The 23,613-nt window shown below is 54.3% G+C and overlaps 2 protein-coding genes across 7 annotated transcripts; both read right to left on the reverse strand.

Moving 5' to 3' along the window:
• Window positions 1-1,494: 1,494 nt before the first annotated feature.
• On the reverse strand, window positions 1,495-5,758 carry Ndufs8 (NADH:ubiquinone oxidoreductase core subunit S8). 5 transcript variants are annotated; one of them, XM_029539983.1, is made up of 7 exons: window positions 5,187-5,441; window positions 4,515-4,572; window positions 4,392-4,442; window positions 3,857-3,952; window positions 3,598-3,770; window positions 1,798-1,926; window positions 1,495-1,719 (listed from the first exon to the last, which is right to left on the reverse strand). In XM_029539983.1, the coding sequence occupies exons 2-7, from the start codon at window positions 4,570-4,572 to the stop codon at window positions 1,588-1,590; spliced, it is 639 nt and encodes a 212-aa protein (XP_029395843.1). In that variant the 5' UTR covers window positions 5,187-5,441; the 3' UTR covers window positions 1,495-1,587. The 5 variants fall into 5 exon arrangements, with proteins under 5 accessions (XP_029395843.1, XP_029395847.1, XP_021061956.1 ...); XM_029539987.1 differs by having other exon boundaries at window positions 5,154-5,441; XM_021206297.1 differs by lacking the exon at window positions 5,187-5,441 and adding an exon at window positions 5,455-5,758 and having other exon boundaries at window positions 1,510-1,719.
• A 642-nt stretch (window positions 5,759-6,400) lies between these two features.
• Window positions 6,401-23,613, reverse strand: LOC110327470 (aldehyde dehydrogenase family 3 member B1). 2 transcript variants are annotated; one of them, XM_029540447.1, is made up of 10 exons: window positions 23,528-23,613; window positions 16,719-16,881; window positions 14,648-14,758; window positions 14,424-14,544; window positions 14,132-14,217; window positions 13,746-13,827; window positions 11,412-11,798; window positions 10,852-11,018; window positions 8,276-8,375; window positions 6,401-7,077 (listed from the first exon to the last, which is right to left on the reverse strand). In XM_029540447.1, the coding sequence occupies exons 2-10, from the start codon at window positions 16,878-16,880 to the stop codon at window positions 6,887-6,889; spliced, it is 1,407 nt and encodes a 468-aa protein (XP_029396307.1). In that variant the 5' UTR covers window position 16,881; window positions 23,528-23,613; the 3' UTR covers window positions 6,401-6,886. The 2 variants fall into 2 exon arrangements, with proteins under 2 accessions (XP_029396307.1, XP_021062153.1); XM_021206494.2 differs by lacking the exon at window positions 23,528-23,613 and adding an exon at window positions 22,444-22,520 and having other exon boundaries at window positions 6,487-7,077.

Raw genomic sequence — 23,613 nt, forward strand, 5'->3', positions numbered from 1 at the left:
TACCCAACTCACCCAGCTCAGACCATGCTGGGTAAGGGTGGTCCCTCTCCACTGGCAGCAGGGTGTTGGTTGGGCCAGTCTCTGTGGAGGAACTTGACCCAGGAGCCTGGAGATTCTCCAGAAGTGCCTCAACCTCCTTCCTAGCCCTTGAGGTCTGGAAACTGGGATTCAAGACCATTCAGCTGCCTGCACTTTGGACAGGCTGGACTGTACCCAGTGGGGACCAGAGGGACAAGGGGCCCCTCAGCTGTGGTGACCCTTGAGCCCCATTCAGTAAACAAGGGCCCTAATGTGTGTGTGTGTGGGAGGGGGGAGTATAGAATGGAAGCCTAAGGCGACCTGAAAACTGAGTCAAAGTGGGTGGGTAACCCCAGAAGACTTGGTGTGAGGACCCTCACCCAAGTGCACCAGGGGGCACAAGCCAGTGCTCGTCACTGTGGGGGGAATAGACGGGGCCATAAAGTTGTAGTTGTTGAGGTAGAAGTGTACATTAGAATAAGGAGAACCAAGCCAACAGCAAGCAGTCCCCCGACACAGTGTGTGCGCCCACACCGGGTAGGGGTGGAGGTGAGGGTGGTGTCATGTAACACCCACACTCAGGAGGAGTCAGAGCTGCACAGCTCAGCTGGGCCTGCAAACTGAGCAGCTAAGGCCACACAGAAACCGAAGCGGGGAACTTAGTGGGCAAAGGGGATGTAGTAGTTCGAGAGAGAGGCCAGCTCAGAGGCAGCAGGACCTATGTCATTCCCTTGTGACTGTCACCCCCTAGCAAGCTTCCTGTTCCCCAAAGGACACCCTGACCTTGGGGGTGTTGGGTGCAAGTGTGTGTGGCTACACTCCCCGTGCACCCACGGAGGCCTGAGGTGGGCAGCAGGAAGTTTCCTCAGTTGGCTGTCAGTGGCAGTTTTTGAGGCAGTCTCTCTTGCTGAACCTGAAACTTGCCATTTTGATTAAGTTTGGCTTGCCAGGGACTCTGGGATCCACCTGACTCCATCCCCTAGCAGAGGGTCACAGACATGTGGCTGCACTGAACTTTTTATGTGCAATCTCAGGATAAGAATAATTCATATACTCAGCCTCCTTCCCACCCAGCCTCCTCCTGAGGCTCTTGATGGACTCAGGCCAAAGCCTGGAAAGGATCCAGCGATGGATGTCTGAGAAGACAGAAGAACGGGACCTCACTTCTCAGACGCCCAACACCAATGGGGACAACAGGCCCCTGGTGACCTGCACTGCCAGGCTGTGGGAAAAAGCCCAGATGTGTGATATGGTTCTGGGTACTATTGCCAACCACAAAGAGGCCTGGTAGGCCTGTGCACAGCAGAGGATGGCTGGGTTCTGCATTTGCTAGATTTTGGGGCAGGTGAGCGGCTGGAACCCACTGAGGGAGCGATGCAGAGGAAACGATGCAGAAAGCCATGCACACCTGGTCTGGCTGGAGCAAACCGGATGCCCCTGGCTGCATGGGGTAGACTCTACCCTAGAGATGTAACAACACACACAACAGGCAGCTGTGGGATCATAGTTTCTTTATGGGATACAGGGCCACAAGGCTGAACCAGGTAGCCAAGGTCACCAGTGGTCTGGTCACCGGTACAGGTAGTCAGCCTGGATGTTGGCAGCGATCTCGGCCTCCCACTTGTCTCCATTGTTGAGTAGCTTCTCCTTGTTGTACAGCAACTCCTCGTGCGTCTCGGTGGAGAACTCAAAGTTGGGGCCCTGTGGGAAGGTGGACAGTAAGCAGGGCGAACCCTTCCTAGGAGCCTCGGTGCGAGCCACTTCACCCAGCCTGCTCACCTCCACAATGGCATCCACAGGGCAGGCCTCCTGGCAGAAACCACAGTAGATACACTTGGTCATGTCAATGTCATAACGTGTTGTCCGGCGGCTGCCATCGGCTCTTGGCTCAGCCTCAATGGTGATGGCCTGAGGGAGTGGCCACAGGTCACTGTCGTACTGGCAGACCCCTCCTAGCCTTGGGTCTGCCCATCACAGCTCAATCTGATCCCTGGAGGTCTGCGTGGATGCCTGGTTTCCTCAGCCCTCCAAAGGAGCCACCGCTCATGTGGCCCCATTAGTCTCTGCCAGGTGACCCTCCTGTCCTACAAGGGAAAGACTGATCTGCTCTGCTCCCTGAAAAGGTGTGGCCCTAAGAGGTCCCCTAGACAGTCAGTACCCAATGACTGTCATGTTGAACAACTTTGCTGACAATTCCCATTTGTAGCCAGGCGGTGGTGGTGCACGCCTTTAATCCCAGCACTCGGGAGGCAGANGCAGGTGGATTTCTGAGTTCGAGGCCAGCCTGGTCTACAAAGTGAGTTCCAGGACAGCCAGGGCTATACAGAGAAACCCTATCTCAAAAATAAATAAATAGATAGATAGATAGATAGATAGATAGATAGATAGATAGATAACAATCTCCATTTGTTAGAGACAGTTAAGACTCAAGAGAGATTGAAGGATTTCCTGAATTCACATATCAATGAGGGACATAGACCAAATTTTAAGGTATATCCTTAACTATCAGTTTCTGGGGGATGGCTATAAGCCAGCCAAGGGTAAGAAGGGACGGCCTGGGAACTACAGGCCAGGAGGACCTTTAAGGAACTTGACAAGTGGCAAGTTTGCTACCCACAGTAGAGCCTCAGGAGGCACGCATCTTTCTTTTGAGACAGTTTCTCTGTGTAGCCTTGCATGACCTGGAATTCTGTAGTCCAGGTTGGCCTGGATTAAAGGCGTGCACCACCACATCTAGCAAAGGCACAGCCTTTTGTGTTTGTAACAGTGGGAATAAAATCTCTCCTGGCTACTCTTGCCGTTACAAGGAGGATATGGGGAAGGAGCCTAGCCTGTCTGTGCAGAGTGCACACTACCTAGGAGCCGAGCCAGATCCCACTGAGCTGCTGGGGCACTCCCGGGGGCACAGCTAGGAGCTGGAGCTAAGCATGGCAGGCTAGGTAGTGTCACTGGGCGGGTCTTACGGCTGCAGCTGCTAGAGCTAGTGCTAGACACAACAAAGCCGCTGTATCTTCCTGTTTCCAAATAGTCCCAGTCTCGGGCATTCTGTGTAGCACCCACCAGCACGAACCACAGCCAGGCTCTGGGGAGCAGCCACTCCTGTTGCATATCCTCGGCTCAAACCCAGAATGGCCACACAGACAGGGCTCCTGGAACCACGCCATGGCCCCTAGGCTCAAATGTCACATGACTACTGACTCCCAGGGTGGCCTGCTTGAGATGGAGCCTGCCCCCCAGCCCTCTGGCCGGCTTCCTGACTCAGCGCTTGGGCATCAAGAACTCACTGTCCCACACACAGGGTCAAGATTAGGTCAAGCCGGGCAGTGGTGGCGCATGCCTTTAATCCCAGCACTCGGGAGGCAGAGGCAGGTGGATTTCTGAGTTCGAGGCAAGCCTGGTCTACAGAGTGAGTTCCAGGACAGCCAGGGCTACACAGAGAAACCCTGTCTCAGAAAAACCAAAGAAAAAAAGATTAGGTCAAGTGAGAAAAGGACAATGTCAGGTATCTGTGGCAGTGCATGCTTTTATCTTGGTACTCCAGAGGCAGAGGTAGACAGATCTGTGAGAAGGCAGACTCACCTGTGCAGGACAAATGGCCTCACAGAGTTTGCAGGCGATGCAACGCTCCTCCCCAGATGGGTAGCGGCGCAGTGCATGCTCCCCACGGAAGCGCGGACTCAGTGGGCCCTTCTCAAAGGGGTAGTTGATGGTGGCAGGCTCCCGAAAGAGGTAACTTAGGGTCATGCCCAGTCCTGGGAGTAGCACAGAGCTGGTAAGGGGATCCCTCCCCGGCCAGCCATGCCTGACTCTCACCTCTCCCCTCCCCACTGGTACGCACCTCGGATGAGTTCTGTCCACATCAGGATCCGAGCTGCACTGTCAGTTGCGGACTTCATGTCCACCTCAGTCTCCTGTTCCTTCTTATTCACATACTCTGCAGGATGTCAGGAAGGGGGGTTAACGGAAGCTGGCTTTCGGAGATGAGGCCCCACTCTCAACCCTGGGGCAGCAGGTGGGTTCTTAGTGAGGGTCCAGGGAGATCTGCCTACAGCCTTGGGGAGCTTTGATGGTTCTTCTTCCCAGGTAACTCAAAGCGCCCCAGGCAAAGCTTTTCAAGTTCAGGGAGCAAGGGACCTGGGTCCTCCTAGTGGGTCCTGATAAAGGGGACAGGACTTAGCAGCTCTTTCCCATCACATGCCTCCCTCCTTTGATGGCACCACAGTGACTGTGGGTCAGTCACATTCTCTCTTGATCGCTACCTTCATTTTCAGAGTGGAAACTAGAGCTCACAGAGTACCCCTAGCATAGCAATTTCCTTGGCCTCGGGTGTGACAACGATCAGAAAAGCTCAAGTCAGAAGATCTGGTACTCACTGTACGTTGCCGCCGCTGCACTGCTATGAAGGCTCTGGCCATTCAGATGTCCTGCAAGGGGAGAGGTGATTTCACACCAGGAAGCTCTGCTCCCCTACCCCCAGGAAAGGCCTCTAGCCCTACCTGTGCACATGGCCTGGGCCAAGGCCCGTGGCAGCACTGACAAGCTCAGGCGATACATCTGGAACATGGAGAAGAAGGGAAGGGAAGGGTCTAAAACTGCCCTCCTCAGAGCCTCTACCTTATGCCCTATTCACCCACAATCCCAGTCAAGACCAGCACCCCTAACCCTCAATCTGACCTCACTTTGCTGACTCACAGTTCCTAGTCACCCCCAAGTTTCTTCTATTTCTGCAGTTCCTAAGCAACCTATTTAATCCATTTCCCCCTGTCCACTCCTCATCCTCCGTTCACACCAAGGCTCCCTGACCACCACCGGTGTATTGAGCTAACTCTGAGCCAGGCTTCTTGTCAAATGTCACAGACCCGGGCTGGAGCGATGGCTCATCGGTTAAGAGCACTGACTCCTCTTCCAGAGGTCCTGAGTTCAAATCCCAGCAACCACATGGTGGCTCACAACCACCCATAATGAGGTCAGATGCCCTCCTCTGGTGTGTCTGAAGACAGCTACAATGTACTTACATATAATAAATAAATAAATCTTAAAAAAAAATTGTCACAGACCCTGTCATCCTCTCATGTTAAGTGATTGCGCCCAAATTACCCAATGTCATTGGAACCAGGACAGAATCCAGGAGATACCTGCAGAAAACCCTTAAAGGTTTAAATAATCACCAGGGTCAAGTTCTTCTCCTCAACCCAAGGACCTCCTGGAACTCTCCCCAGCTTGCGGAGTGACCTTGAGCAAATGATGTCCCCTGGCCTCAGTTTCTGGCTTGCGATGTAGGAAGAGGGGTCCCGAAAATTAGGGATGTATGCAAGCAAGGGGATGTTGACCGAGAGCCTGGCACATCACCAACGCTCTAGCGCCCTCTTGTGACCTTTGACCTGTAGCGGGTCGGCCAATTCTTGACCCCAGGCAATCCTGGATCCAACCTACCACTTTCTCTCAGACCTTCCCCTTGACCTCTGACCCTATGAACGCAGAAGGCATCCGGCGAGGCAGCGCATGCGCCTGAGGGTGCGGGCTTTCCGGCCCGCGGCTCGGGAAGGACGCACAAGCCGCAGGTCCCGAGCCGAACCGCTAGATCCCAGACTTCATAAGGTCAGCGGTGACACCCCGTTCAACACCGTCATTGCGTCACCCAGACCCGCTCTTCTCCGCCTTGTCCTGGACACCCACCTTGAAGTGCAGCGGCTCCTTCCCTGGCCCAGGTGCGGGTCAACCGGAAGGCGGAGCCTAAGCTTAGGATGCTGCCATTGGACGAGCTTCTCACGCCTTTTTCCACAGTGCCCTTTCCTTCTTTGGTCTGATTGGCCTGTGGTGCCGTAGGAGGCGGGCCCAGGACTGTATTTTTCTCTAATTGGCTGATGGGAGCAGATGCTTGAAGTTTTGCAGGGAGCTGCCATGTTGTATCAGAGAGGTTAATACGCTTGACTTCCGAGATCCTGAAGGCGGGACTTCCTGCGCTCGGTTTGGGACACTGGTACAGTCCCGGGAGGCAGGAGGGGTGGGGCTCATTTGAATACTGCAAAGATGGCGACAGCGTAAAAGCGCTTTAACTACTGGGTTTCTGGTCCTTGTAACGGCCGCGGGTAGCAGGACTTTTGTCAAGTCTGCTCCTGGAACTAGGGAACCATGAGGCAGTCTGCATGCTTGTATGGAGTGATCGGGGAAGGCTTCCTTTAGGAAGTAGTGTCTAAGCTGGCAGTGTGGAATCTGGCAGGCCAGGAGGGACATGTTGACTTGGTCAAAAACCAGGCCATGTGTAGAGACAGAATGTCAAAAATTTGAGTGTTAGCAGTTGAGTGGCTGGAAGCGCCATCCCGTGGAACGTGGAGCTCAGACTGGTGGAATGTTTCACTGCTGAGTAGAATAGGGAGGAGTCTGCATGGGACAAGATGGGGACACCCTGTGAGGTGAGGGGTGAGGAGTAGCTGGGAGAAGATCCAAAAAAGACAAGACACCTGTAGCTTGGAGTCAGCCCTCCTAGTTTAATACCTCCAGCGACCATAGGCTGTTTTGTTAATTTCCATTGTGCAGATAGAAAACTGAGATTTCAGAAGACCCAGACATGCCTGGTCACAGAGTATGACCTGTGCCGAATATCACTGCTCCCTTCCAACACTATCCACAAGAAGGTGGGTGGTTCAGAAGTGCTCTGTTTTCTCGAAGATTCTATGGCTAGCACTGGAGGGGATGGGCAGGTCACTGCATAGCTTCCTGCCTTCCTACCCTTAGCCTATCTCATTCAAAGGTCCAAAAAGGGGAGCCCCAGGAGGCAGAGGGCTCCACCAAGAAGGGCTGAGCATACTGCTCTGCGGCCTGGGCCCTGGCAGCTCACTTCTCCGAAGCTGTGCCCCAACACCCCCGCTTACAGCAGCGTGCAGCTGCAGCACCTGTCCTCCATGGCCACCAGCAACACCCTGAGGTTGCGACTGGAGTAGGGTGGGTAGCGCAAGTCATTGATTTTCTCCATTCCTGGGCTGCGCAGCAGGCAGGCACGCTGGTGAGAGAAGGTGTCAAAGGAGAACTTGCCGTGGTACCTGCCCATCCCGCTGGTTCCTGTGGACAGCACAGAACATGGGTCTTTAGGTCTTTAAGGGCCAACTGAGGGGACATCACATAGATGTGGCTTTGACAGGTAGGCTGTCTGAGCCTCCGTTTCTCTGTCTGTTCAGTGGGCTAATCACAAGGCATTACGGATGAGCACTGTGCTTGCCCCAGTCACTTTGCCAGGTGCCCTTAGGGACAGGCAGACTGAGGTCATGGGCATGAATTCTGGAGCTAGGCTTCCCAACGTTGAATTCCAGCCCTATACTGAACACGTATGTCACTCTGGGCAAGTGACTGCCTCAGGCTCTCTATGAGAGTGGCACCTTCTTTCTAGGTTTGTGGCAGACATCTTCAAGCCTGTGTAGCTGTCTAGGAAGGGACAAGGACTCAACCCAGAATGTTGAGGAGACATGACCTGGGTGGAGTTGGTAGTCATGAAGCTGGCTTGTTAAAGTGAGGGAAGCCAGAGGAACATGGAGTCAGCCAGATAGAGTGTAAGCAGGGAAGGTAGGGGGAACATGTAAGGATCAAGTTCAGTGGCTGTCACAACAGACTAAGGGGGGGGGGACTTCTAGGCCAGACCAGGACTGGCCAGGCAATGCTGTCATTGCTCTGTTACTGAGTCTGACCGGGTGGAAGGACCAGGACACTTTCAGTGAGGAAGTTGATGGAAAGGAGAAGTGGCTGTCCTGGTCACATGCCTGTGGGCTTGCTGGGATACAGCTGTGAGGTTTGAAGTTGTTGGGGGGATGGGAAATCTCACATGCCTGGCCTCCTGGAAACAGGAGACACCCAGAGCTGGGTTTGCAGGGACTTGGGAAGGCTGAAGGAACATCATTTGGCCCTGCCATGGAGTTGAAGGCCAGGACTGTGTGGGAATGGGTTGCCAAAGTCTGGGGGAGAGACAAAGAACTCAGTGGCTGGAGGCAACTGGTGTGTTTTTATAAACCCACCAAAGTGATCTCTCTGTAGCTTCTCACCCACATGTCCAGTGCCAGCATGTCTGCAAAGTTCCACCACAGACTGTAGGGAGGCGGGAGAGAGGCAGGCTAGTTGGACACCGTCAGTGGAGAGGGGCTTCAGCGCCTGCCTGCCACACTGGGCACTGAGAGTGGGGCGCATCTTCTGCAGTTAATGTGGTTGGGTAGCAGGATGGGGATGCAGGTAGGGGGTCAGCCCAGGAGGGCAGAGCTCTGCTGCTACCTACCCACTCCTCCAAAAGGAAGGCTGGACAGGGTCATGTGCATGAAGCCATCGTTCCCACAGAAGCCCCCGCTGCTGGTCCGGGCCAACACCTGTTTGACGACCTGAGAGAGAAAAGATATAGCACTCCTGAACGGACCTTGTTTCAGTGAGGGCCTGAGGTCCAAGAGGGGCCTAATGGGGCAGACTCACAAAACTCCATCCTGGAACATATTCTATATGGATCCACCTGTATGTGTCCCTGGCAGGGTGTTGAGGGGACTTGGCACATCTACTCAGGCAGAGTAGGGACACCGCGAGGTGTCAAGTCATGGAGGTTTCCCAGGGAAGGGAAGGGAGTAGCTACCGAGTCTTACTATAAATGAGACAACTATTCCAGAGAGACGGGGAAGAGAAGTAAAGGGAGCTGTGGGGCAAGTTTGGGTCCCTAAGGTCAGGTTTGGGCTTAGCAGCCTGAGCTCAGCCTTGCCTGACTTTCTGGAAGATTTTCTCCAGTCTACAGGTCCCTCAAATGCTGAAGGGAAAGGAGATAAGTTTGCCCTACTTAATGCCCTCTGATGACACCTCTGAGTTGGGCCCTGTCTGGTGAAGTGGATCCTACCAGGTATCAGCATTGTCTCAGTCTGAGGCTGCCCAGAGCAACAGCCACATCAGAGGGAGAGCAGGCTGGAAACCGGCCTGGCCTCAGACCAGTGCTGGGTTCAGGGGAATCTGAGGGGCAGTTGGCCCTCTCTGCCAAAAGTACTGTGTTGTGTTTCCTAGCGGTTCCACAGAGGAATCGCTGAGTTCAAAGGTGAGTCTGTGATGGTCCCAGCAGAGATGTTCATGTAGAACACGGGAGGAAGTGGCCACAGGGCAGAGCTAGGACAGACTGGAGGCTTGCATAGTCAGACAGTGTTGGATATGGTAGCATGTGACTGTAATTACACCAATGGAGGTGCCAGGGCCAGGAGGTCAAGGTAATCCTTAGCTACATAGTGAGTCAAAGGCTAGCCTGAGCTATTTGAGACCCCATTAAAAGGGCTGCTGAGATGGCTCAGTGTGTACAGACTCTTGCTGAGCCTGACAGTCAGACTTGATCCCCAACACACACATGGTGGAAGGAGCGGGCTGACGCCTTAAGTTGGCCTCTGACCTCCACACAATAAATAAATGTAAAAGAAAAAAAATGTTTTTAAAGCTGGGGCTGGTGCCGTGTTTCAGTGGCCACCAAGCCTGCTGACCTAAGCCTGATGCCCAGGATGTACAGGTAGAAGGAGAGAACTGACCTGCAGGTTGTCTTCCAGCCTCTGCATGTACACACAGTTATACACAGATGTGATTAAAAAACAAACAAAGAAACTGCTAAGCCGAGCGCACAGAGACTGTTCTGACTGACTAAATGGGGTCTAGAACACGTCTGCAGCGACATGGCAGTGGTCCCCTCCATAGAGAGCTCCAGCACATTGTCTCTCCCTTCCTTCAGGCCAGCAGGGAGGCTTGCTCAGATACCCAGCAGGGCAGACCAGCTCTCAGCAGAACCTTCTCGCAGGCACCCTTTAGCTTCCTGTGGCTCTGATGCTCCAGAGGCACTCTCTCTAGAAATCCTGTTCCCTGGCACAGAGTTGTGAGAAGCCAGGACACTGGGGAGATTGCAGAGACCTTGGCTGAGGCCGAGTCGATGCAGCACAAGATCCGGAGCACCCGTGGGTGGCACAGATGGAGGAGGGCAGTGGTGGCGACGCTGGAGTACTCTCCTGGTTCTGGAGTATGTCAGGGTCCTGCATGGGGAGCTGCTTGTGGGGTGCACAGGAAGTCTACTGTCTTTGTGGCTTTTGTATAGATAGAGTGTATTTTATTTTAAGAATGGTGACAGTTGGGTATGTACCTGATTTGGTAGGGTTTTTTATTGTTTTTAATTTTATTACATTCTATTGTGTGTTTATGTGTGTGTGAGAGAAACTAGTGAGACACTAGTCACAGCTCATGAGACGATCTTTTGGGAGAAAAATTTGTGGGAGTCTGTTGTTCTTCTACAGGATTCTTGGAGATTGAGCTCAGGTCACCAGATTTTGTGACATCTTTACTGGCTCGGCTATCACCCATCCCCTTATTTGGTAGACTTGTTTGTTTTTAATCTTTAAGATGTATTTGTTTTACGTTTATATTTTGTCTGTCTATATGTATGTGTACCATGTATGTGCTTGGGCTACATGAGACCTCATCTCAAAAACTTGTTTGGCAGGGCTGGAGAGATGGCTCAGTGGTGAAGAGCGCTGACTGCTCTTCCAGAGGTCCTGAGTTCAATTCCCAGCGACCACATCACAACCATCTGTAATGGGATCCAATGCCCTCTTCTGGAGTGTCTGAGGACAAGGACAGTGTACTCACATACATAAAATAAATAAATCTTTAAAAATATTGTTTGTTCAGGTGTGATGGCATCCAGGAGAGTTTGCCCTGGGGAAGGTTTGACTTTTGGGAAGGAGGGCAGGGACAAAGTCAGGAGGCCACCATGCCTAAGGCCCTGTAACTACTCATAGGGGCTGTGCCCCCTTGTTACCACCCCTCCCACAGCCCACCTCTGGTACTTGATCCCACCTGGCTTCTCTTAGAGAAGGCATACAGCGCTAGCGGCTTCTCCCGCCGGTTGATGAACTCAATGGCCTCATCCAGGCTCCTCACAGTCACCAGGGGCAGGATGGGCCCAAAGATCTCCTCCTGCATCACGGGCTCTGTCTCCTGCACATCTACTAACACTGTGGGGGCTGCAATACAAGAGGCAACCCAGCCTTACCCATAGGCGAGACAATGTCCAGAAAGAGGGGCTCCAGTAAGGACAGAGCCTGCGTACAGGTAAGTCCAGGGTCTGACTTCTAGGACCTCAGGGTTGGGGTCTGGAGTCTCACGGAACAACAAAAGCTAGAACAGAGGTGTAAGCCACACTCTGAACTTCAAGAGTGAGGTCACAGCTCACTAGGTCCTGGGCTTTTTTTGAGGACCCACATTGATAGGGGCGCTGTGGCATTGGGTACCTAAAGCTGTGTGCTCAGGCCAACTTCAGAAGGATGGAGAGGATTCAAACATAGGCTGAGACCTGCAGTCCAGCATGGGTTCCTCTGACTTAGGAAGGCCTTAGCCTAGGTTAAAGGGAAACTCACCAATGTAGCGCTCTCCCTCATCGCTCTGGCCACCGATGGCCACACGGCCACAGCCCAGCAATCCCTGGAGCCTCTTGAAATGCTTCTGGTTGATGATTCTGCCCAGGTTGGGGGAGGTCTGTGGGTTGTCTCCATAGAAACGCGTGATGGCATTCTGCAGGGCAGGCACCAAACGCTCCTGCATCTCCTGGCTACACAGGATATAATCGGGGGCCACACAGGTCTGGCCGGCATTGAAATAGCGGAACCAGGCCACACGGTTGGCCACTGTCTGGGGGTCGCAGTTGTCATCCACATAGCAGGGGTTCTTACCCCCCAGTTCCAGAGTGATGGGTGTCAGGTGTTTGGCGGCGGCAGCCATGACGATCTTGCCTACATAAGCATTCCCTGGGTACATGGAAAGGCGGAGTGGCTCGCAAGTTGCTTGGCCAGGTTTATGGCCTCACCTGGTCAGGTTTATGGCCTCACCTGGTCCCTGCACAGAAGCTCCAAAGGAGTTTATCCTGCACCCCCAGCAGTAAGTTGGACTCCCTGACTCCCTCCTAGGTGAAGCCTCTCTGCTTCTGCCTGTATCTGCTTCTATCCCTGGCCCACCCTGAGGTTTACTCTCCAGCCTACCACAGGACTAACCCCTTTCCATCTTCTGAAACCTCTGTGTCCTTCGCCTTGTCTTCTAAGGCCAGAGCCAGTTTCGCCTGACTGATGCTCAGGACTCACATCTCCGTCTCATGTTCTCCATCTTCCCCGACGTTCTGCTCCACAGGCCGCTCCCCGGGTCCTCCTCTCCTTCCCTCATCCACTCATCCTCCAGCCTGTCCCAGCCCTTCCCTGCCAGACCATAATTCCTCCGTTCCTTCTTTACTCTCTGTTCTCCTCAGTTCACACCCCACAGAGGCACTCTGGGGACAGGGACACTTGCCTGTGATCTCAGTGCTCAGGAAGCTGAGGTAGAAGATTACCTCCAGCTTAATGGCAGTCTGGGCTACAGTGTGAGACCCCAGCCATGGAGGCGAGCTCCTGTAACCCCTGTACTCCGAGGTAAGAGTAGTCGGGGTACAAGGTCACCCTCAGCTATGTAGTGATTTGAGGCCACCCAGGGGTACATGAGACCTCATTTGGGTAAAAAAAAAAAAAAAAGCCAAAGCCAAACAAGAGCAGCAGTCCCACCTCCGGGCAGAGAGCTGAGCCACTGCAGGGCACTTGCTTGGCTTGTCTGAAGTTTTGAGTTTGATTCCCAGCACCTCAAACACACAGAAGACTCCAGAACACATGGCCTCAGACGGACATGACTGCCAGCCTTTTTTTTTTTTTTTTTTTTTTGGAAACAGGGTTTCTCTCCGTAGCCCTGACTATCCTGGAACTCACTCTGTAGATCAGGCTGACCTCGAACTCAGAAATCCGCCTGCCTCTGCCTCCCAGAGTGCTGGGATTAAAGGTGTGCGCCACCACGCCCGGCTATGACCTGCAGACTTAGACTTACTCATCAGAGACTCCCCGCCTGAGCTAGGAGGGGCTCGATGGCCACTTCCTAAGGGCTGTGCTGGGTAAAACTCTTTTTCTTCTGGGCAGACCTTGGCTTTGGATAGTCTAAGCTTCACAGATGAGCAGACTGACCAGATTGGTCACGGGTCCTTGCCTGGAGAGCGCAGGCTGGTTTGTCAGGCCTTGGGTTTTGCCTTGCCTCTGCACCTGACCCTGGAGACCCAAACCTAAGGGTCACTAGGGCTGGAGGTGACTTGGATGACACTCCCTGCCTCCTGCCTTGCCTACTTATGAGACTGGGAAGACCAATCTGCCTTTGCTCCAGCGTCCTTCCCTGTTCCCAGCGGGGCTTTTCCTAGGTTTGAGCCAAGGTCTAGAGAAAATACCAAAGCCCACTTCTCCCCTGCTCTAACCACATGCAAGTCAGAAACCAGCCAGCTCAGGTCTCAGAAGCACCGCTCACCTCCTACCTCACCTTTTAAATCCTCTAGAAGCTTCATCTTGGTCCCTTGAAGCAGACATCTGGGACCTGGGACAAGCTAGCACAATGGCAGGTGACCTCTGGGAGCTAGTCTCCCTAAGAGCTTGGGTGCAAATCCTATTGTGGCTAACTGGGCAACCCTGGGTTGGACAGCACGACCCTTCAGCAGCCTGAGCCAGCCTCTCTTTCACCTGTGAAGGCGGAAGGGGGCCATGGGTGTCTGCTGTCAGGGCCTGGTGCAGTAGAAGCTTGACATGGGCAGACTTTTTGACTAGCGAGGTTGAGGTTAGGGAGGTAGCTGGTGTATCTGGACCTGGGATTCTGCCCTTCTCTCTTAGGCTGTGGAGGCTGGAGCCACCCTGGAGCCTTACCTGTGAAGAAGATGTAGTCGAACTTGTGTTCCAGCAGCTGCCCGGTCTCCTGAGGCCCACCCAGGACCACAGTAAAGCAGCTCTGTGGGGGCAGGCAAAGGTCCTGAGACCCAGCTTCTGAGCCCACCCTGCCTGGAGCCCACCCACTTTGCCTCTTCACCCAGGCATGGACAATCCTTCCTAAGAACTTCCTGGGGCGGGGGATGGCTGAACACTAGACCAAGAGATAAAATGATGCTAGGGCCAGCTATGAGACGTCAGGGGACAGACTTCACAGGCTAGATCCTAGAAGGGAAGCTGGGGGTGAGAGAAGGTGATGGAGCTAAGGCCATGCAACTCAGAAGAGCCCCGCTAGCCAAGTATAGAACTCGACTATCTCTGCTTACCTGGTCCAGATAGCGGGGCAGGACCTCAGCCAGTATCTTTTCAGTGGCCTTGCTGGTCTCTGAGGGCTTGAGTACCACACAATTCCCTGCAGTCAGCACAGAGGGAATGTAGGAGAGGGCAGCTATGCAGGGTATGTGTCCACACCCATCCTCAGATGAAGAATCAGAAGTGATGGACAAGGCCACCTAGGAGCAGGGTGCCAGTCCTCCTCCCCATCTTCCCTTTCCGGGTTTCTAGGTAGCCCTGAGCTCTCCAGTGCGTAGGACTGTGGGAAGGTGGAGGTCTCCTCACCTGCAGCAATGGCCCCCACCAATGGCACTAATGTCAGGTACAAGGGGTAATTCCAGGGCACGATGATGAGCACCAGACCAAAGGGCTCCTTCCGGATGAAGGCTGAGTCCAGCTGTGTAGCCTGGGCCAGGGGTGAGCAGTGAGGCTCTGTGGAGCCACACTATGGGAACAAGGAGTTCCCAAAGCCCACCTACCACCCCACCTCGCCCCCTCCTCCAATTCACCAGATTCTTGGACACTTTTTCATCCTTCATCCAAGACCGCAGGTTCCTGAGGGCCAGGTCCACCTCAGCCTGACTGATGGCAATCTCAGATACCTCAGACTCGAAGGTTGACTACAGAAAGGAACGAGGGTCAGAGCCGAACGGGGCAGGTCCTGCAGCTCTTTATCCTTTCATTCATTCATTCACTCATTCATTTATTCATTCACCCACTCCTGGGAGCCCTGGGCACCTGGAGGCAGACTATATAGTGGGAAGAGATCCTAGCAGGCACAAAGGCCTTGGAGGTTGGTCAGGGCTTGCTCTGCTTCTGCACAGCCCAGGATACAGAGCATGGAGCACAAGGCACGATTCTCCTCATCTTATTCCCTACAGCCCAGTGGGTACTACCAAGTGCCCTGGTAGCAGAAGATCAAGGTCTGGAGAGGTGGTTCAGAGTGCCAGGCAAGACTGTACAAGGGAATACTCAGCCGGGCAGTGGTGGCATATGCCTTTAATCCCAGCACTTGGGAGGTAGAGGCAGGCAGATTTCTGAGTTTGAGGCCAACCTGGTCAACAGAGTGAGTTCCAGGACAGCCAGGGCTACACAGCCCAGAGAAACCCTGTCTCGAAAAACAAAAACAAAAACAAAACCAGACAAACCAAAAAATCGAATACTCCGTACAAAGCCTGGTGGGCATCTTATGCAACCCAATATCACCATGATTCCTTGTAGCTGAGCCTAGTTTCAGTCAAACACAGCTTATAGCAAGTCTGGCAGCTCCTGAGGCCCCTAGGGAGGTTTGGATGGGCTTAGAAATCAGTCTACACCCGAGGGCATAGTGACCTCAAGAGAGCAGGGTACTATGAATGAGGCTCTTCCTTGGGGCCTGCTTTTCCTGGCTGTGTGTCTCTGGGCAAGAAACTGAGTTCTCTGATGCCTCCTTTAGGGTTAACTGTGACTGCCCAGCAGGAGGAGCGCTAGGGGGAGGATGAGGGGATGGCCACAGCACTGGGCAGATGCTGCCTGGCCTGCCGAGGGTGGAGACAGTGAGTTGTCTGACTGGATCAGGGGGAGGTACACAGGTGAATTTTCTGGGCTGCTGCATCCTTTGTAAGGTCCAGGTTTCTGGAGTCGGATGAGAAAGCAGAGGTGGAACCTGAGCTGAAGGGGGAAAGGTCGGGTGCCCTGGGTGCTGGGCAGGGCTGGTGGGAAGCAGCCCGAGTCAGTCCCAGGAGTCTGGGACTGGGGGTGGAGAGTGTCTCCAAGGTAACCTCAGGGGATATAGGGGAGAGGAACTCCCTGGGGCAACCCCTTGGACAGCCATCTCAGGACTGGGGACCCTGTATGGCTGCCGCTGGGACTGGGAGGGAACCACAGGGCCTGTAGGTTACAGAGGGTGTGATGTCTACAGTGCCAAGTGACAGCCAAATCCTCCAGGGCGTGGCCCACTTCCTCAGGCCTTCTTTTCCGTATCTCTCCGTCTTTCTTACTCCCCCCACCCCACCCCCAGCCGCTCTGGCTTCTGCAGCTCCTCAGTTACAGACACACCAAGCTCTCCTGCCTCAGGACCTTTGCATATGCTGCCGGGCCACTTCCTCCAACATCCGTGCAGCTCATTCTTTCTCCTACTTCCTGTCTGTTCCAAGCCACTCCTCCCTGCTTAGAAAAACCTTCTTTGACCTCCACTTACAAACCAGTTTCTTGGGCTGCCCCCCTGCCCCGCGCCCCCGTAACACTGGAGTGTGTACGCCTTGCAGGTTACCAGGCAGCATGCATGCACAGCCTGTCCCCTGCAAAGGTCAGCTCTGTAGACACAGGGACTTTGCTTTGCTTTTTCTCTCCAGACCCTAGACTGGTGTCAGGACCAAGCGCATGCCAAGTTTTCCATAAGCGGCTGCAGAGTAGACAGAGGACAGCTGGAGGGGTCAAATAGTCCCAGCTGTGGCTCACAAAAGGAGCTGCGGTCCCCTGGGCTTTCAGCCCCTCTTTCTGGAGGATGTCCCTAAACCGTGCTCCTTACCCCAGTTATACCACCCTTGCTGACCCCGGGAGCACACACACCCCTACCCCACTGTCCCTGTTTCATGCCACCTTGTGCAGGTCTTGGGCCAGCGCCTCCTGCAGCTGTTGTTTGTTGTCTCGGAGGAAGTGGCCCAGGCCTTGCAGCTGTGCCGCCCGGAACTCAGCTGGCTTCGTCAGCCCCGCCTTGAAGGCCTCCCGCAGCTGCTGCAGCTTGTCTTCAAAGGAGTCCATCCTGCAGGACAGTGCAGTGTGAATCAGGTGGCTGGGGTGGCTCTCACTTTTGTAACACTCTTCAGCCCCTGCCCCTTCCCAGTGGCTCAGAGCCTTCCCGGGTTTTCTCTTGGATACAGTGACAAGAGTGGCTATTGGTTGAGACTCCGGCCTTATGGGACACAGCCAGACATTAGACATGTCTCCTTCTTCCAGGTGGACTTACAGGAAGCTACAGGACAGAGTATGGGCTTGGGGACAGCTGTTCGGCAGCTTTTAAGGCTGGGCCGGTGAGCCAGTGAAGATTAGCTCTGACCCAAGGCCCCCCTGCTCTAGTGCCCTCCCAGGAGCTACTTTCCACTGCCTGGCCTGGGCAGAGTGGACAGAAATGGCTACAGTGAGGGACAGCGCTGCAACCACCGCAGTTCAGGAGCACTACACAGGAGGAGCCCGCTGAGAGGAGACGGTTCCGAGACCTTGGCTGACTTTGGGCAGAGGAGTTACTAGACCTTTGCGACGACACTCTTGTGTCTCCTTGGCACAAAGGGAAGAACACCTTGGGCTTCCCAGAGGCCCTCCTGCCCACCTCAGCCACGATACCAGCTAGAAGACAAGAGAAAATGACCACTGAGGAGAAGGGCTAGGTGGGGTGATAGAGGCTCAGTCACCAGCCAGGACTGGCGGACAGGGAGGGGGCGGGATACTCCCCTGGGCTCATCAGAGGAGCCCTGTGACAAATTCACTCCTAGACTTGGTGCCTAGGACCGCTGGGGCCCCTTTCTTTCCTCACTTCCTCTCTGGTTTCAGCACTCCGTGTAACTGAAGCCTCTCCCTCCAGGAAGCCCACTCTATTGCTCCTTTATCTGTTCACAGCGGCCCTTCGGCTCCGGTCGGCTTTGTACGGTGTGGCAGCATAGGATGGGAGCCCAGTTACCCTGTGCCCACCTCCTCTTATTGTTCCCTCTCAGGGGACCAGGAGGACAACCCCACTTTGCCTATTTAATCATGTCTTGGGGCTGAGTGCCCCAGACTTCCCAGCTGCTGGAGGAGTGGGGATTTGTCATTGTTATTGTTGGTTTGCTCTTTTTAAAATCTTGCCTCTGTGTGTGATGTACATGCACGTGTGTATGTGTGTTCCCATGTCTGTGTGTGTGGAGGCCCAGGGCTAATCCTGGTGTCTTTCTCAATCATTCTCCAGCTGAACCCAGAGTTCACCGATAAGACCAGTCTGGGGCTGGAGAGATGACTCAGCATTAAGAGCACTTGCTGTTCTTCCAGAGGGCCTGAGTTCAACTCCTGGCACCCTCATCTGTAGCTGTAGCTCCAGAGGACCTGGCACCTCTGGGCTCTGCACACACCTGCACTCACGTGTACACATAATAAAAATAAAAAGTCTTAAGAGGAAAACCAGTGACTAGACAGCTTGCTCTGGGGATCCACTCTCTCCACCTTCAGGCGATGGGATTCCAGGCAGCTGTCACACCCAGCACACTGGGCTCTGGGATATGAACTCTGGTCCTCACACTTGCCGGTGAGGACTTTATGTGCTGAGTCATCTCTCCAGCCCTGGGTGTTGGATTTGGTTTGGTTGAATATGAGACAAGCTGCTCTTAAACTATGTGGCTGAGATGCCCTTGAACTCGGGTCCCCCTGCTGATATCTCCTGAGTGCTAGGTTTATGCGGGCACAGCACCATACTTGGCTTAGCTGACAGCTGTGGAGATGGGGCCTTGCTGTCTGCCTTGGGGCCCAGGGTAAGCATCAGCGCTTTGCCACGTCAGGCAGCTATCTGGGAGGCCTTTGGGACTGGTGTGTGGAGAAGAGTTGATCTGGAGCCACAAGCAAGCCCAGAGGCTGTGCTGAGGGACCCTCCAGGCCTCCTGTTCCAACAAGACAAGCTGAGATTGTGGGGGGACAGCGTCCCCCTCCACCCCCTGAGTATTACAGTGTGCCTCTACCAGCTGTGAGACCTTGGGTGAAGCCTTTTCTGACTTGCCTCAGTTTCCCTGCTGTCACAGGAGAAGAAATCATATTTTTGTTCCCAGGAAGTACAGGGGAGGCCAGCGCCCCTGAGTCCCCCAGCAGAGTTGGGGAGATGCTCTGTGGTTAAAGCTCTCGCTGTCCAAGCAAGAGAACCAGAGTCCAGGTCTCCAGAAACATGCTAGTGGTCACGTGACCACCCTATAACCCCAGCCTCCCTGGGAGGAACCCAGAGAGAGACCCCCCTAGAGCAGGCCGCCTAACGAGACTGCTCATCTTGGCCAGTTCTAGGCTTGACTGAGAGACCCTGTCTCAAAGTGGGAAGCTATGAAGAAAGGTTTCCGACATCCATCTCAGGCCTCCTTACACAGATATATAAACACGTGTGCAACCCCACACAGTAAACCCACACACATAGGAACATGCAGAACACAATGCCCATGAGAAAAGAAAAAAAAAAAAAAAGACACCCCCAAGAGTCACTCCCTGCTCACTGGAATCTCTTCAGAGCCCACAAAAATGTAAGGCATGCCACCAAACACTGTGGGCATGGAGCTCTGTGTGTGAAGTCTGTGCAGAACATTCTAGAAGTGCTCCTAGCAACACTAAGGCCAGCTCACCATGGCAGCGGACACACACCTCTCCTGCAGGACTGCCCGCCTGGCACATGATGCCCCTGGAGGTTGGTCACTGCGGTCTAAGGGTGTGTCCACCAGAGGCTAGAGAGCCAAGCTGGACCTGAGTAAGCAGAGGAACCAAGGCCATGTGTCACCGGGGATCAGGAAGCTTAGACTAAGACAGCACAGGAAGCCATAATGGACATACCCACTGGGGATTCCTGTGTAACTCCACTGGGCTGTACCCTCTCCCCAGTTCCCTGGGGATATCTCACCCTGGCTCAGTCAGTAGTGACGTCTGTCCTGACTCCTTTAAACCCAACAACAGCAGGGAGGTTGTTCTTCACCCCACTGAAGGAAACAGGGAGGACAGGAGCCAGCCTGAGTGCGTCCAGCTCCTTCACACACTGGAAACACCTCAGTCCAGGTTCAGACACACACAGAGCCCAAGGAGCCCAAGGAGCGTGCAGAGCAGATCTCCCGGCTCTCTATCCCTCAATCCCGTCATTCCTCCTGATTCCCACCATGCTGCTCTGTCCAAGCCCTTGGCTCAGCTGCTTAGATTCAGAGCTGGTGAGCCCAGGGGTCTCCCTGAGGCTGGGATGGGAGTTTCTATGTCATTTGTGTTTCCCTAGGGTCTAAGTGGGACCTTGGGCCTGGAGAATCCCCCTAAAAACAGTAATCAGCCTGACATTATGAGCCATGCCTGCAATCCCAACTACAGAGGCAGAGGGAAGAGGGTGTTACTATGAGTTCTAGTAAATTCCCTGTGAACCAAAGCTACATGAAACCCTAGTCACACCACCACCACCACCACCACCACCACCAACAACAACAACAACACGGACTAGAGAGTGTGCTGCTCTTTCTAGAGGTCCTGAGTTCAATTCCCAGCAACCACAGGGTGGCTCACAGCCATCTATACTGGGATCTGATGCCCTCTTCTGGCATGCAGGCAAACATGCAGATAGAGCACTCATCTATAAAATAAATACATCTTTAAAAACAAAAACAACCCCTACTCCCCCCCCCCCAAATTAAAGTTGCTTTCTAGAGTTCACATAAAGGTAGGAGAGTCAACCCCACAAAGTTGTCTCCCTGACTCCCACACACATGCTGTGGCACGCACTGCCCCACATCATAAACAGATGTTTGTTTGTTTGTTGTTTGCTTGGTTTGGGGGGTTTTGAGGCAGGGTTTCTCTGTGGTCCTGGCTGTCCTAGAACTTACTCTGTAGACCAGGCTGGCCTTGAATTCAGAGGTCCACCAGCCTCTGCCTCCTGAGTCCTAGGATTAAAGGCATGAGCCGCCACTGCTTAGCTATAAACAAATGTTTCATAAAAGCATAAAAAATAGAAATAGCTACTAAATAGGGGCTGGAGATGTAGCTCACTTGGCTTGTCTAGTATGCATGAAGGATAGAATTTGACTCTCTGGGAAGTGGAGGCAGAAATGTCAGAGTCCAGGGTTATCTTTGGTGACATAGAGAGCTTGAGACAAGCCTGGGCTACATGACACTGCCTCATCAAACGGGCTGCCTATGGTAGGCTGGATCAGCATGGGCATTTGCTGTGGATGCCCAGGCTGCAGGGCGAGCCAGAAAACTGGGGAAAATGGGGAACAAGTGAGCATTGAAGCCCACACTCCGACGCCTGGGGCTTAGCTGCCGGGCAAGTGCCCTGCCCTGTGCTCTTGGAAGGGTCCAGCTGATGGACTTCCCCTCCGGCTCCCTCACGCCTGCTCTCCTCCTACTGACCGGGTTCTTACAAAGGAAAGCTGTGGCCACTTCCCCACCCCTCCTGCCTCAGGGTCTTCAACTACACCGGAGGCCTCCATAGTCAGGGGGTCAGTGGCCTGGGCACAAGTCCCAGCAAGCTCATGCACTGGCTGTAGGGCCTCAGGTGGCTCTCTCGGGCTCCTTGGCTCTCTCTTCATCGGTACCATGGCTAAGTTCTTGCTGGCAGTTGTCATGCTTGCTGCTGGGGAAACTCAGAGGCAAAGGTTTAGAAAGGCTTGGTCCAGGCACAGCCCCCCAGAAGCACTTAGTCATGATGGCGTCAGTGAGTGGCAGATGGTGCCAGAGGGACTGAGAGAGGATGAGGGCCTCCAGGATGAGGGCCCAAGGCAACCTCAATCCAGTGTGGGCTCGGGCCAGGCAAGAGCATCAACCTGAGATGCAGGAGGGATGGGATCTGGGTGACAGTAAAGGTGTAGCCTCAGGGAGTGGAGACCTCCATCGGAACTGCCAGAGGTGGGTCACATGGTCAGGCTCAAAGACCCCCAGGTCCTGAAACCTAAGGGACTCATGCTTTAATCTCTAGCCTAGGTGTGGCTTTGGCCCTGGGTTTCAGGAAGTTGCCAAAGCTCTAGGCAGCAGCTTCTCCTATCTATGGGTCCCTGGGGAACTGAGACCAAGACACTCTTGGGCCTGGGGACAGAGCCCACCTGCTCTCCCTAGAGATCAGCTGCCCAGAATATGAAGTCCTTGGAACCACAAGGTCCCTCCCCCTCGGCAAGGCAGGGGTCAGGGGGCTGCCTCTCTTTCCCTCTGACTAAATGTATTGTTGAGGGAGAGTTTTTCCTATGATCCTTGGAGCCTTTCCAACTAGCCAGGCCTGCCTGGTAGTAGTGCCTTGGAAACAGCTAGTGCCTGAATGGACTTCAGGGTCAGGGGCCATGTTCTTTCCTGTGGCAGCCATGTCCCTCATCCCCCTCACAGGATGCTGAGTCCCCCAGGAGGGGAAGGGCTGGGGAATCCAGTGCAGACTCAAGGGCTACCAGAGCCCTACACTCCGAGCCTCTCACCCCTCCCCCTCAGTCTCTTCCTTCCCTTTTCTCCTCAAGCTTCAGGCACAAAGGGCCTGGAAGACACAGGCTGCCTGTGTGTGAAACCGCCAGTTGCCAGACAAGACAGGAAGCCTGGCACTCCAGAGGAGCTGGAACAGATCACTAACAAGTTCTACTCCCATCTTCCCGGGATACGGTACCTGAGGCTTCGCCAAGCTGCACTGCTTCCTGGCTGTCCGGCTCTGCCTGGCACCCTGCCCTTATGCAAGGTCCAACAATGCCTGCCCCTGGGGCGGGGCGCCCTGGCCTAGTGCCTGACCTTGGCTCCAGGCCAGGTGGAAGCTGTTAGCTGGGATTTTACCACAACATCTATCTCATAGAGGTTTAGAGATATTTCTCAGACCGCAGAAAAGGAGGCAGGGCCCGGAGAGAGTCACCCGTTCAGAGTCGCACAACAGTTCTGAGCGCTGAGTGGGGATAGTGGACGGGGAGGAAGGGAGGGCTGAGGTGGGAGTGTTTGCAGCCTAGGAACTTCAATGTGAAGGGGGGAACAAGGAGGCCTGGAATATCAAGGAAGACGTACACCCCGCCTAGCCTTGGCTATTCTCAGTCTCAGTTTCCCCATCTGTTAAAAGGAGAGGCCAGACCCAGAGTCCAAAATACGGTCTAAGGTCCAAGCTCTCTACTAGCTGAAGCCCAGGCCTCTGCCCGCCTGTGACCTTCGATCTACCTCCAGCTGAAGCCCACTCACAGATTCGTCACCTCCAAACCTCACATTTTACAATGAGAAAACGGGATCTAGGAAGGGACAGGATTTGACCACGCAGGATGTGCGTGGTAACCTATGACTATAGAGCTGGGGATGTCTCTCCCCAAAGACATCCCCTCTGCCTGCCACCCTGGGTTGCTGGGGTGGCCCCTGGGGTCCTGCTTCTCTGCAGGTGCAGAGCTGTGCCTGGCTCTACTCCAGGGACACCTGTGGGACCCAGCACAAAGGGGGATGGCTCTGAGCAGCTGCTGGGGTAGACAGGCTGGCGACTGGATTACATGTGTGTGTGTGTGTGTGTGTGTGTGTGTGTGTGTGTGTGTGTGTGTGTGCGCGCGCGCGCGCGCGCGCGCGTGGAGGGAAGAGAGAAACATCCTTCGTATCTCTGCTCCGGGCCACGTTCAGTGTATTTTCCCGAAGGTGCCCTGGGCCAGCCTGGAGGTTGCTGCCCAGGGCCTCTGCGCCGACCTTGCACCTGGGAGATGCTCATCACCGCCTCACCCCGCTCCCCAGCCTACCTGGGAGGGCAAGAGAGGCCTTCAGACCCACGCCCCGCTGACAGACCCGCAGGATCCAGCTAGCTGGGGTAGGTGTAGAGCTGAAG

This window comes from Mus pahari, chromosome 1, assembly GCF_900095145.1.
Source record: "Mus pahari chromosome 1, PAHARI_EIJ_v1.1, whole genome shotgun sequence".
Taxonomy (NCBI): domain Eukaryota; kingdom Metazoa; phylum Chordata; class Mammalia; order Rodentia; family Muridae; genus Mus; species Mus pahari.